Genomic DNA, 14,788 nt, shown 5'->3' on the forward strand with positions numbered 1-14,788 from the left:
ATTAAAAAACAGAACTCTGCAACTATATCTTAGAGGTTTATGAAAAAATAAACTGTCTTTACTTTAATACAAGTTAATAAGTCTTTGACGCAGTAAGGCCTCATGCACACGTCCGTTGAAAACTCGGATGATGCACCGTTTGTCATCCGCGTACGTGATCCGTGTTTCCAGTCCGTCAAAAAAATATGACCTGTCCTATTTTTTTCACGGACAACGGTTCGCGGACCCATTCAAGTCAATGGGTCCGTAAAAAAACACGGAGGCACACAAGATTTTCATCCGCGTCCGCGCCTGTTTTTTTCCTATCATTTGCAAGGCAAACTTGACTTAATTTTTTTTTTCACTTTTCATGTCTGGTGATCCTCCAAAAATCAAGGAAGACACACGGAAACAAAAACGGAAACAGATCACGGAACAGCTTTTTGCGGACCGCAAAAAAATACTTTCGTGTGCATGAGGCCTTAGGCAGTGGTGAGCAACACAAAGCCTGTGGTGTAGGGAGCAGTCAATGGCTTCTATGAGGCACTTTCAACGTTACATAGTATTACATGGGAGAGATCAGAATACAGACATTGTTAAATGGAAATATAGACACTTTTTTTTTTTATTATGTCACATGATGTATTATTTGATACAGCTAATTATTCTATTCTAGAAGGAGCTTAGTATTCAGTACAGCTGACCACGGACACAAGATAACAGCTGAAGTTTGTCTTCACCCGATCAAACCACTAATATTCTTGTAAGGCTCAGATGAAAGCACTTTTTTCATGTAGTTTAAAGGTAGTTAAGAATATTGGGCAGTCAAAAACTTTGGGTCCCCTCATCTTAAAGAAGTTGTCTTATGAAAAAGATTCTACCAGTTTCAAACCAGCATCTGGATCTGAATACTTTTGTAGTTTTATGTAACATTTATTCGATAAATTGTATCTGTATAGCGCCACCTGCTGTTTGTTCTTTTCCTTTTTTCTTTTGTTCACCTCAGTAACATCAGTGAAGTAGACACACCTGCTCAGTTCCATCCTTAAGCTGCTACCAGCCAGATCTTCTTTTAGAAACTGTGATAGTTACATGGAGAGAACTGCAGCGGAAAGGATATACTCATCTGTGATAGGAAGAAAGTTACAGCAGAAAAGACACACCCCTTGAGCAGCAATAGTGAATCAGAAAGGACACCCCCCAGCTTTGATAGGGGAGAGCTGCAGCAGAAAGGACATACTCCCTTGAGCTGATAGAGAGCTGCAGCAGAAAAGATACACTTTGAGCAGCAATAGGGAGAGAGCTGCAGCAGAAAGGACACACCCACCGAGCTGCTAGCCTGAAGGAAATGTAGCAGAGCAATTGTGGACATCTCTAGATCCGTGTGAGGCACAGGACTGATTCTAGCTTTGTTAGAAATACATTTTCATCTACTATGTGATGTCTGATTCTCATTTTTATATTAATCATGATGTAACCCCTTTAAATAGAAACAATAGAGAACTGGCCCAAAATTCCTTAACAGGTAATGCTCCTTTCCCTCCAAGAATAAACAGCAGATGGTCTTTCCTAGGTCCATACCCAATATCAGCAGGCTCCGCAGAAAACGGAAGGATCTGCCAACAAAAGTCTATTGCTAGCTTAAAAGGTTGCAGACAAGTCAATTAAAATATGAAAACCAATAGATTACTTGTTTAAGGCAAACCAATCATTAAAAAAATTGACATGCCATGGTTTTAGAGATCCATTCGAAAACCCACCAATCAAATCTTCTGGCATATCACTAAGGCTGTGTTCACATCACGTTTAACATATACACGACATCCATCATCATAGGGTTTCATTGTAAAGAAAACATGTGTTTAATGTATATATTACAGACGATATGCAGGCATTGTATAGAATGCCAAAAGTATTTAGGCAAAAGTATGAAATGTCTGTTACTTCAGTCTTTTATATACTGTACTTTGCCTAGTCATTGCATATCATGCTTAGGCAATATATAAGATGACGAGTACTCTATAGACAAATTATGAAATGTTAACAAACAGTAAATATTAAGAAGCATTTACTGATGTGAAAACATGAAAGAAATGCTAAATAAACCACACTTGTTATAAAATAGCAAAAGACGAGGACTTTCTTACTGAAAAACAAGAAAAGAGACCAGTATTGTCCTGAATTGCACTTAATTTGTCTTTGTCACACAAGAGCACTTCAAAGTTTGGCACTTGTTCTTGCACAGAAGAAATGCAAATGTCTTCACAACAAATGGCATTTTGAATTGCAATAAATGAAATGGAAAATAAACTACACTTGTTATAGGGGAAGAACAGAACTTTATATTTATTTATCTTACTTACTATATACGGCTATGTTCACATGTCTGGCCTGAAGTGTGGGCTGTCAGCCAGCCACAAAATGTGCATGCAACGGTTTCTGTCTGGCATTTATGCAGGAAAGCAGCCATATCACCGCTGGACCCCATTATAGTCAATGGGGATTCAGCGGTGAACTGTAGAACCCGGCAATGCTGGATCCTGTGAAATCTGGCAGGCTGTTCTCTGCTGGAACAGCTTGCCAGATCCGCTGCCGTAGATGTGAACATACCCTTACAGAAAAACAAGAGAGAGAGACCAGTATTGCCCTCACATGTTGCAACAAGCAAGGCTAGAATGGTGATGATGACCTCTGCAAGGGAGTATGTTATACTTTGTGGGTTTACCTTTAGGCGTTATACAGATTGCCTAGGAAGTGTGTGAAATATTAAGCATTTCATACTTTGCCTGAATACTTTAGGCATTTTATACAATACCTGATTTCATACATTGAATGTAACATATACAGGTCCTTCTCAAAAAATTAGCATATTGTGATAAAGTTCATTATTTTCTGTAATGTACTGATAAACATTAGACTGTCATATATTTTAGATTCATTACACACAACTGAAGTAGTTCAAGCCTTTTCTTGTTTTAATATTGATGATTTTGGCATACAGCTCATGAAAACCCAAAATTCCAATCTCAAAAAATTTGCATATTTCATCCGACCAATAAAAGAAAAGTTTTTTTAATACAAAAAAAGTCAACCTTCAAATAATTAAGTTCAGTTATTCACTCAACACTTGGTCGGGAATCCTTTTGCAGAAATCAGCCTGTGGCACTGCTGAGGTGTTATGGAGGCCCAGAATTCTTCGATAGCGGCCTTAAGCTCATCCAGAGTGTTGGGTCTTGCGTCTCTCAACTTTCTCTTCCCAATATCCCACAGATTCTCTATGGGGTTCAGGTCAGGAGAGTTGGCAGGCCAATTGAGCACAGTAATACCATGGTCAGTAAACCATTTACCAGTGGTTTTGGCACTGTGAGCAGGTGCCAGGTCGTGCTGAAAAATGAAATCTTCATCTCCATAAAGCTTTTCAGCAGATGGAAGCATGAAGTGCTCCAAAATCTCCTGATAGCTAGCTGCATTGACCCTGCCCTTGATAAAACACAGTGGACCAACACCAGCAGCTGACATGGCACCCCAGACCATCACTGACTGTGGGTACTTGACACTGGACTTCAGGCATTTTGGCATTTCCCTCTCCACAGTCTTCCTCCAGACTCTGGCACCTTGATTTCCGAATGACATGCAAAATTTGCTTTCATCCGAAAAAAGCTTCTCTGTAGCCCAGGTCAGGCGCTTCTGCCGCTGTTTCTGGTTCAAAAGTGGCTTGACCTGGGGAATGCGGCACCTGTAACCCATTTCCTGCACACGCCTGTACACGGTGGCTCTGGATGTTTCTACTCCAGACTCAGTCCACTGCTTCCGCAGGTCCCCCAAGGTCTGGAATCGGTCCTTCTCCACAATCTTCCTCAGGGTCCGGTCACCTCTTCTCGTTGTGCAGCGTTTTCTGCCACACTTTTTCCTTCCCACAGACTTCCCACTGAGGTGCCTTGATACAGCACTCTGGGAACAGCCTATTCGTTCAGAAATTTCTTTCTGTGTCTTACCCTCTTGCTTGAGGGTGTCAATGATGGCCTTCTGGACAGCAGTCAGGTCGGCAGTCTTACCCATGATTGTGGTTTTGAGTAATGAACCAGGCTGGGAGTTTTTAAAAGCCTCAGGAATCTTTTGCAGGTGTTTAGAGTTAATTAGTTGATTCAGATGATTAGGTTAATAGCTCGTTTAGAGAACCTTTTCATGATATGCTAATTTTTTGAGATAGGAATTTTGGGTTTTCATGAGCTGTATGCCAAAATCATCAATATTAAAACAAGAAAACTACTTGAACTACTTCAGTTGTGTGTAATGAATCTAAAATATATGAAAGTCTAATGTTTATCAGTACATTACAGAAAATAATGAACTTTATCACAATATGCTAATTTTTTGAGAAGGACCTGTACATTGTTTTGCTGGACTATTCTTTTGCATTCTTTCTTCCCAAAGTATATGGTAAACAACAAACAAAAATGTGATGTCATGTCAAAACTTTTTTTTTTTTAAAGATTGGTGCTCTTTAATGCAAAGGGGAACTGAAAGTCAACTCATAATAGTACACATAAAAACTAATGGCTCCACATATCTCTCCATGCAACCCAAAAACACGTTTCATGGACTTTAGATGTTTTCAATTGCTCACCTGCTAGAGATTTATACAGCTCCTATTGACTTCTTTTGCAGCTACATAAAGTCATATGTATTTAGCTCCCCCTAGTGATGACTTCTGGCTTTCAGCACTTTCTCATTTACAATGGGAAGGAAAGCAGCAAATTTGGAGCTCACTGGGGGAAATTCATCCGTTTCAATGCATGAATACACTGAAAAATATAACATTTGGGCATACTTTTGTAGTGTTAATCTGCTTAACTATATAGGTGGTTTGACATATAGAATTTTGTGAAAGAAAAAAAAGCCACATTTTTGTGGCACTTTTTCCAGCAATTTTTATTTGTTTACAAAAACTCCTGCAACCAACAGTGAAATATAAAAGACATTCCGGTTATTCTGTACTTTTGGTGCATTGTAAAAAATGTGTAAATAAATAAAAGCCACCACAAAAACATAGTTTTTTTAAAAGACTAAAATACCTCAGAAAAATACTGTGTATAAAGGAAGCTTTAGAAAAGTGATAGAAAACAAGGCAAGGTCCAACTTAGCCATATTAACAGATATTAATTTTGGTGTAGGGGCCACTATATATATTGCTGCCGGGCCCTACGTTTTCTTTATAGACCCGTGCACAGTGGGGAAATGAATCTTGAGAAACTACAATGCAACGGACTATAAACTGACACATTGTTCTAGACACAGCTGTTGCTCATCACTGCTTTACGGGCACCAATGAACCAATTTAATAGAAAACATACAATTATCTAGAATTAAAAGTTATTGGGTCTGGTGAGTCTCGTCCTTCCGCTGAATCCGGGATATTGTTCAATAGATGCTTTCTTAATTGTTGCAGTATGTAGATGATACAACACATTCTCCTCCAGTAGTGTTTAAGAAGCCTCAGATGAGCTTAGAAATGTACATTCCCTGATGTGCTGGACCTCCAGAAGAATGCAAGCAGTAGAGACATGGACGTCTTCGAAAGCTCCACTGTGCATTTCATAATCCTTCATTTGGTTTATATTTTCTACAGTGATAGGAAAAAAATTAAATACTATGACTAACAAAAGAATGCCTTAAAAGTTCCTCGGCTGTGGGCCTCCTTTTTTCTTCCACAAATATTTGTTTCATGAAGTCCCTACAAGAGTCTGAAACACTGTCCGGAAGCTTTGGTTTTGTTGGTTGAGTGGCAATTTTGAAAATGGCGGCCATTGCTTCATACTCTGCCCATGGAGGTTTCTCTGTGAGCATTTCCACAACTGTACAGGCTACACTCCTTTAACATAGAAAAAAAAGAAACAGGAAATAAAACCATTAGTCTAAATCATCCAAATTTCTAAATGGCTGATGACTCATAACTCCAACAAGAGAGCCACACACTTACACAGGGAATGCTATCAGTCACTAACAACTCCCCTGTGTACAACTGAAGTCAGAAAAAGCAAATATTTAAATGTATAAATTAAGGGGTTTATTTATTAAACAGAGAAACGCTTAAATTAGGCGTATTTCTGTCGCAGATTGCGGCGCAAAGCTCCTTTGCGCCGCAATCTGCAACTTCTCCTCGCTCACACCAGGTCTAAAAAAAAGTAGGTGTGGTGTGGGCGGGGAAGGGGGGCCCATCTCATTTACCTGTGCCTCTTCATAATTCCAGCGGATCCACCACCAGAGCAGGGCCTTATTAAGAACGGCGTCTATAACCTGCTGCCTGCATTCCAACTCAGATTCATGATAATTCCTGTTTATTGTAAATCAAATTTCCTTTCCTTTTTTCTTTATTGTGGCACACAATTACCTATAACCTTACTTTATAATGGAGTGTGTGATATTGTATACATTTGGTCACTGCATTTGTTTAATAAAAAGAGTTTAAACAAACAGTTCTTTCCCAGTGCTGACACGGAGGAAAAGTTCTGCCAAGAAAGCAATTGAAATCATGGGTATGATGGGATTGTTTATTTACATGCACCCACCAATAAATGTGATTCTGTATGTAAGGAATATATCATATATGTCTACGGACGTATATGACGTATCCCATCCACAAGGACAACACTCCGCTACCAGAAGCAGACTCAAGATCTACACTGTTTCAAAAACATTGGTTTAAACCAAAAGTTACAGTTGTATTCATAGATATTACACCTGTATTTCACATTCTTAACCACGGCAAAAACTAGTAGTTGCCATAGAGAAATGGCAGATCTTTAATCTACACCAGCTTGTAGCTGGCATAGATTTCAGGTGTTACTGGTGACAGAAATATCAGGCCGTGTAAGCCTCATACCCCTTTTACAAAAGTGGCGAGTGTGGTGTAACAGGGCAGAAAGTCGCACATTTTTGCACAAAATGGGGCTTGTGCAAAAATGTGAGACTTTTTGGCGTTCCTTTTCAAGCTTGATAAAGCTCCCCGTATGAGCTTGGACCTCCACTGCTTTTCTGTGGAGCAAAGGAAAGCACTAGACAATTTAGGAAATCAGAGGAGTTCCAAGCTCACTGAATCTACCATTGTGATCTTGTGACATGTCTATGGCAAGTCATCCTTTTTGCCTAATGTGATGTACAGTGTACAAACTGTACCATAAACAAGCCACAACTAAAATAAGTGGAATTAATTCCATAATTAGTTCATTATTTTTAATTAAAAGTTTTTTTTTATTAATGACCTATCCTCAGTAGAGGTCATCAATATCAGATTGGCGGGGGTCCAACACCCCTGCCGATCAGCTGGTTGAAGAGAAGGCGCGCGCCGTGTCAGCGCAGCCTTCTCTTCATTGTTCACCTGCTCGCCATTGACATCGCAGAAGTGAGTAGGTGTAATTACAAGAAGCCGTCCCATTCACTTCTGAGACGGCTCCTTCCTATACACTTGCAGTCATCACTTTCACAGTGAGATTCATGGAGCAGCAGCAAGTGTCCTTTGAATATTAGGGTACTTTCACACTAGCGTTATTCTTTTCCAGTATTGAGTTCCGTCACAGGGGCTCAATACTGGAAAAGAACTGATCAGTTTTTTTCCTAATGCATTCTGAATGGAGAGCAATCCGTTCAGGATGCATCAGGACTAGTGTTGAGCGAACTTCTGTTTTAAGTTCGGCGTCTAAAGTTCGGCTTCCGGTTAGCGGAGAATCCCGATATGGATTCCGAATTCCGTTGTGGTCCGTGGTAGCGGAATCAATAATGGCCAATTATTGATTCCGCTACCACGGACCACAACGGAAGTCGGAATCCATATCGGGATTCTCCGCTAACCGGAAGCCGAACTTTAGAAGCCGAACTTAAAACAGAAGTTCGCTCAACACTAATCAGGATGTCTTCAGTTCAGTCTTTTTGACTTTTCAGGACGGAGATAATACCGCAGCATGCTGCGGTTTTATCTCCGGACAAAATTCCGGAACACTTGCTGAAATGCCAGATTCAACATTTTTTCCCATCAACATGCATTAATGCCGGATCCAGCCCCGAGTGTTCTGGCAAAATGGATCCGGCATTGCGGTCTGCGCATGCTCAGACCGCAAAATATGTGAAAAAAATAAATGCCGGATCAGTTTTTCCGGATGACACTGGAGAGACGGATACGGCATTTCAATGCATTTGTCAGACAGATCAGAATCCTGATCCGTCTGAAAAATGCCATCAGTTTGCATGCGTTTTGACGGATCCGGCAGGCAGTTCCAGCGACGGAACTGCCTGCCGGAATCCTTTGCCGCAAGTGTAAAAGTAGCCTTAGTTGGCATTCATCATATTTGTTTTCCTTGTACTTGTTTTTAGTCATGTACGGGCTGTCTATATAAATATACAGTGTGTTAGGTGTACTTTTTCGTGTGGACACTTTGTTCCTTTTTTGAAGCCCAATTCTCACGGTGCTTCCATAAATCCCTCATCACGGATTTATCTGCAATACCTACCACACATCCGCTTTCCTTCCATATCCTTCTCCACTGATCACCTCTGGACTCATCCAGTATGGGGTCCCTGTCACAGATTTAATTCCGGTCCCAGACATACAGATGGTTTGGATGCGTTTGCTGGCCCCAAAGTCACCAAGTTTTACATTCCCAGCTGAGTCTCTTAAAATGTTGGCACCTGCATACAATGGATAAAACATCTGTATTATAAATTGTTCTGAAGATAATCCAATCTCTTGCATTGTTATACATGAGTACACTCTTTGGAAATCCAGGAAATGATCAGGCAAGATGCCATAGTTCAGCACAGCTCAGCGAGACAGAATTTTATCTCATGAACTCAGCCTTCCTGTGGTATCTGTCACTTCTGGTCTGCAACGGGTTCTTGTATCTCATTACATTTCTATACTGGACACTAAACGTTCACCTTTCTTCTTATTTTTGATCACATTATCTACAGGACTTGTCTTCTCTTTTTGTGGGTAGACAGCAGCTCGTTCCATGTGACAATTAAGTAGCTGCCAGGAGTGTATTTCATTCAGCTCTTGTTAAACCCTTCTTCCCCTGAACAGAAAATAGTCCCTCACACATAGTCCCTGTTACTCCACTAATAAAAACCACTATAGTATGCAAAGCCCTCAACCAGTTTCATTCTCCACTTTCTAGAGCAGAGGTCCCCAACCTTTTGTATGTTGTGAGCCACATCCAACTCTCATTGATGGTCGGGAGGAATTGATTGTGGGGGCCCACCCTAGAGCTGGAGATATTACTTGTTCATTTTTCAGTCTCACGCACGCGAATGTATGCATTTTAGCACACAAACAGAACAGTATTGTGCACTGCACTATATCAGATTGTTTCCCATTAAGCAACTCATTTAGTTGATAACTGTGTCTGTTATTTACAGTCAGTAGTGTGGACAGCAGTCACACGTGGACATTGCATGTCCTAGATGAACCACCCACTCCCCCAGCCAGCCGAAACAATATCCAAAGTGAAGGAAATGTTTGCTGGCAAATTCAAAAGGATACGTTTATTGAAGTGAATATACCATACACTACCAGGTATCTACCCCTATAGGGTCTTTATCACTCTAATAAACTTAAAAGGTTTTTCCAACATTTTACTACTGATGACCGATCCTGTGATCGGTGGGGATATGACAGCCGGGACCCCCGCTGAACAGCTGTAGTAGTGATCGCAGTAGAGCCACGGCCTCCTCACAGCTCACCAAGCAAAGCGCCGTACATTGTATAGCGGCTGTGCTTGGTATCGCAGCTCAGCCCTACTGACTTCTATGGGGCCGAGCTGCTCCTAGGCCACTTGATCAATGAATGTGTTATCACTGGCTTGGGAAAAGCACAGAAAAGCGCACAGGGAAGGGCTCACAGGAGCGCCGGTGCCCTCTCAAACAACCGATCGGTAGAGGTCCCGGGTGTCAGACCCCCACCGATCTGATACTGATGATCTATCCACAGGATAGGTCATCAGTTATAATGTCTCAGAAAACCCCTTTAAATATACGTTGTGAGTCGGATATTTAAAGATGGCACCCACTCACAAGCGCAGCAGGCGCTGTAGCCGCTAAGTGCTTGCTGTTTTAAACAGCAGACACCTAGGGCTAATGCATACAATTGACAATAACGTCAGTCACACACACAGATGCCATGGTCAAATGTGACTACACACTCCAACATGGTATCAATAAAAACTAGATTGTCCAGCAAAAGATGAGCCCTAACAAAGCTCCATAGACAAAAACAAGAAGGTTATTGGTGCCAACATGACGATGCAAAAAAATAAATATTTTTTTTCAAAGTTTTTTTCCCCCCAGTATTAAATCTAAGCATATGTGGTATAGATGTAACCATACTGACCCAGAGAATGAAAGTAACAAGTCAGTTTTACCGCATAGAAAATTATGTAAAAACAAAACTCATAAAACAGTTTTTTTGATATGGATCGGCATTTCAGCCTCATGAAAAACAGCAGGGGGCGCTAGCAGAGAGTCAAATGCAATGTACATAAAACTCATGTACGGTATATTGCAATAATGCTTCATCTGAAATGCCCTATCCATAGCATAGTAATAAGTTTCGTGATATAACGCCTTTGGGTTATGGAATTATATGTTAATCAACACTAGTTAATAATTCAAATAATTTACCCTTGAATATTAGGACACTGATATATCCATCTTTCCAGATGTGTTGCAAAAACGATGCTGATCACAGTGAAGCGCCCAGACTATTAGAATAGGACAGGCTTCCATTTACAGCAGTTCGAACTCACAATCCAGCCTGATGTAGGATGTTTCAGGGAATTTAATGTCCTAGACACTTCTCTTCATAAAGTGTGTAATTTTGATACCAGGTTACATAATGCCCATCATTTTTAGTTCCTAAATTCTGTGCAATTCCCTAATACATTTAATTGGGTCAGAGCTCTGATATCCAAACCCCTGCTTCCCTTCATACAGCCAACCATAAAAGGGGTATCCCGGCAAAAGACATTTACGGAATACGCATAGGATATGTTTGATTGTCTGACTGCTGGGCACCTCTACCAATCAGGAGAGAAAATGATGCCCTTTAGTCAGACCAAAGTGGAAGGAGACGGCCGTCATGTCCACAGACAGTGACATGCTTTATGTGTCATAAATGTACTGTCCTGGAAAACCCATTTAAATCAAAGTTCTGGCTGCAACTCCCCCCCCCCCCCCCCCTTCCCTCCAGCAGAACTCACAGCATATTGATTTTTACAACTGCTACTGAATTCATGGGAGTTGAGACCGATCATTAAAAAAATGGTGGTCTAGGGTAGTGAAGGGCTTAATTCATATATGGTGCCCAGTACCTACTAGGCTCTTCAGGATCTAGTGTTACCCCTGGTGCTTTTGTCTGGAAGTTAACGCAGTCTGATCATAAAGATCAGAATGGGCAGGAGATAGATATGACCATGAAGCTGCCATTTAACGGCCCCTATGATTGGGCAGAGCGTTTCAAGAGCATCCTATATGATGACTCAAGAAGTGGTCTAGGGATCTGGAGTTTGTGGGCCTGCTCTACTCCCAGGTCCCCTCATATCCTGATGAACATCTTTTACTATCACTTTAGGTATAATTCACAGCTTTGTGCAAGGCACTCACCTTTAATGTCTCTATGTACAATCATATTGCTATGTAAGTATGAAACTCCTTGAAGAATCTGTCTTGTATATCGCCGGGTAACGTTCTCTGTTAGAGCACCATATGCTTTTAGTTGATCCTTAATAGAACCCTATAAGTAAGTAAAAGAGTAATAAATGTAAATATCATATACAAAATTTGAATTTATCAATAGTCTTATAGAAAAGGAACATTCTTGATAGTAAAGCTGTGGATCTGAAGCCTACAACCAGTGACCCTGCTGCCTCTATACCGCCATGACCAGCTTCACGCTCTCCTACTGTGTCCTTCTCCCATACCATGTAGATTGTAAGCCCTCACGGGCAGGGCCCTCTCTCCTTCTGTACCAGTTTGTAACTTGTCTTGTTCATGCTTAGTGTAATTGTCTGTATTATGTATGTGCACCCCTTTTCATATGTACAGCGCTATGGAATGAATGGCGCTTTAATAAATAATAATAATAATAATCTGAAAGATTAGAACTGACCCAATAGCTCTAACACTTCTAGATGCAGCGTCCCTGGTGAACAAACCTTCCTTGTGCAATCCTCAGCATCCTGTTTATTCCTTGGGATCTGGCTAATGACTACAAATGTGATGGTTTTATAAAGCAGTAGTTTAATAATCATTTACTGGAAAATATGTGCCTTTGAAGTGCAGCATGTGAGCGACCACACAAGCAAGTTTCCATCTTCCCAAGCCGTAAAACCTAATGAGCCCAAATTCCCCAACATCCAATAACTTCTACATAAGTCTAGCCAAAATAAAAATCTACACATGTTCATGGGTCTGAGCAGTCCAGCAGGGTCAAAACAGCTCTCCAACACAGAAGAGGATCCTCAGGTGGGCCATGCCTCTGAGAAAATAATGGGCCCCAAAGGTCCAAGAGAAGGCGACCCCTATTTTGACTTGACTTGAGACAACCACTTGCCGCTATGATCTATTTTTTTTTTTTTATTTGGACCTTATTGATGTGTCCTGTGTGAACGGTGATAAAGTTTACGATGCAAGTAGAAGAGCAGATGTCATGTAGAAATATCTATGAAGTCAGCACAATCATTTCCTCTGGTCGGCCCATGGAAGCCAAGTTTGACACTGCAGAGCAGGTTTGTCATTCTAGTGGCACCCACACTTTGTAGTATCCACCAAGTCCAACTCACCCCTGGCATGTACTCCACAAATATGGAGAGCTTCTTCTCAGTAGGGTCCCGCAAGCAACCATAATATTGAACTATTCTATCATGCCTATGAATCTTCAGCAGCTGGATCTCACATTCTAGAGCATTCACCTCCTGCAAGCAAAACAGAAGACATTCTTGTATTTCTCATGCCATTCTCACCCAGAGTTTAGAAGACTGTAGATATATATTTTCAAGAGCTTTTTACCAAGGTTATAAGCAACAATTAAATAAATATTTGAGGACCATGAGTTCTAGTAGTCCGCTAACAAAAGGGCACTATGTTCAGTCATGTTCATATTATTAGGTAGCATTACCTTAGGCGTAGTACACAAAAAGCAACTGAGTTAATGGTAAGAGTGTCCTCTCTGCATCCACCAGGTAGGTATGCATTACAATAACTTTGCGTTATCTCTACAGAAAAATTATTATGACCAGCAGCTAATATCCAGAGTAAACGCCCTATGCAGCACGGACAGCTGCTAGACGGGCTGGGAGTGACTAAATAAGGTCCTGGCAGGTTGTCACAGGTATCTGGAGCCATGCTGACTGCAGTGCATCCCACAGCTGCTGGAGGGTGCATGGGAGAGGAACCATAGAATGAACACAGTGATCAAGGTTGTCCCACAGATGCAGAATTGGGTTCAGGTCTGGGGAATTAGGAAGCCAGGGTAGTACTTGGAAGTCTTGGTCAAGCTCTTCCAACCAATTTTGGACATTTCTAGCCGTGTGACATGTCACACTGTCTTACTGGCAGATGCCAGAGGAGACAATCAGCATGTATGGGTGTACATGATCTGCAAAGATGGATTCATACTGGTTGAGAGTGTCTATCACATTGATGAGGGGCCAAGAGAATAGCAGGAAAACATTCCCTTAACCATAATGCTGCCAACACTGGCTTGTGTTCTTCCAGACTTGGCTGCAGGGTTTGTTCTCTGATGTTTCTCGCCTGGCATGCCAATGTAAGCCTAAGTAGTGGATAATATGAGATACAGTGCAGTCGCTACTGAACAGTTGGACCGGTGAGCAAATAACAGCATACGCCGCCAGCATTTTTACCAACACATTTTAGGAGCATGACAACCTCATTCTACGGCAAGGAGTTGCTGCAGGAAAAAACTAAAACAAAAGAGGACTCGATTATTCCCAACCATCTACTGCATCTGAGAACTTACCTTGCTCGTTTCTTGACTGTCTGGGTCAAACGGCACCTGTTTCACAGCCAGTTCTCTACCAGTGTCCACATCATAGCAAAGATAGACTTCTCCAAATGCTCCCCTTCCCAGCAGCTTACCCAGCCTCCAATTCTCAGGGGCCTGTGGGGCTACAGGGAAAACATGTGCCTGTTAATATCTATTTTGCCACTTTAGGATGCATACTATCAATGTCACAGACCCTGAGCATGAACACACAGACGTCTGCAGGCTACATGAGCACTAATGAAACATTCATCTAAGGTCTACAGGAGTTAAAAGGATGAATATACATTATACATTAATCTATGATCTTTACAATGCTCGGTCACCCCCAACGCCTGTATAATGTGCAAATCAAAGAGTTTTTGCACTTTAAACAATTCAGAAAAGAAGTTCCCTATATATTAATTGGGCTCAAATAAGAGAGCAGATACATACCGTAGATATTTGTGGTATTTAATAGTGCAGTACTTACAGTGTGAACAGTAACTGCACTCTTCACATCTGCTCTAATATACACTTGTATTCCCCATGAACTAGTCTGTACTGTCTTTGTCCCTTCTTTTTATGTGTCTCAGTTTTTGTGAAAAATTAACTTTTATTTTACGCAAATGAGCCTCTAGGAGTAATGGGGGTGTTATTGCTGCTAGAGGCTCATTTGCATAGATTAGAGTTTATTTTTCACAAAAACTAAGGCACATTAAAAAAAGGGACAGAGGCTGTTGGCTTCAGCTGACTTTAGCACATGTCTAAGGTCAGCCA

General features: G+C 41.1%; 1 protein-coding gene across 3 annotated transcripts in view; it reads right to left on the reverse strand.

Annotated features, from left to right (window-relative positions):
* Positions 1 to 816: 816 nt before the first annotated feature.
* Positions 817 to 14,788, reverse strand: part of LOC121002332 (mitogen-activated protein kinase kinase kinase 3-like) — a 131,522-nt gene continuing 117,550 nt past the window's right edge. For all 3 annotated transcript variants that reach the window (XM_040433748.1, XM_040433746.1, XM_040433749.1), the window contains exons 13-18: positions 14,006 to 14,154; positions 12,810 to 12,941; positions 11,632 to 11,761; positions 8,484 to 8,661; positions 4,371 to 5,851; positions 817 to 2,832 (exon numbers count right to left, since the gene is read on the reverse strand). In XM_040433748.1, coding sequence (XP_040289682.1) covers positions 5,623 to 5,851; positions 8,484 to 8,661; positions 11,632 to 11,761; positions 12,810 to 12,941; positions 14,006 to 14,154 — 818 coding nt within the window. In that variant the 3' untranslated portion in view covers positions 817 to 2,832; positions 4,371 to 5,622. The remainder of the gene's footprint in view (positions 2,833 to 4,370; positions 5,852 to 8,483; positions 8,662 to 11,631; positions 11,762 to 12,809; positions 12,942 to 14,005; positions 14,155 to 14,788) is intronic.

The sequence above is a fragment of the Bufo bufo genome, chromosome 5 (genome assembly GCF_905171765.1).
Source record: "Bufo bufo chromosome 5, aBufBuf1.1, whole genome shotgun sequence".
Lineage (NCBI taxonomy): Eukaryota > Metazoa > Chordata > Amphibia > Anura > Bufonidae > Bufo > Bufo bufo.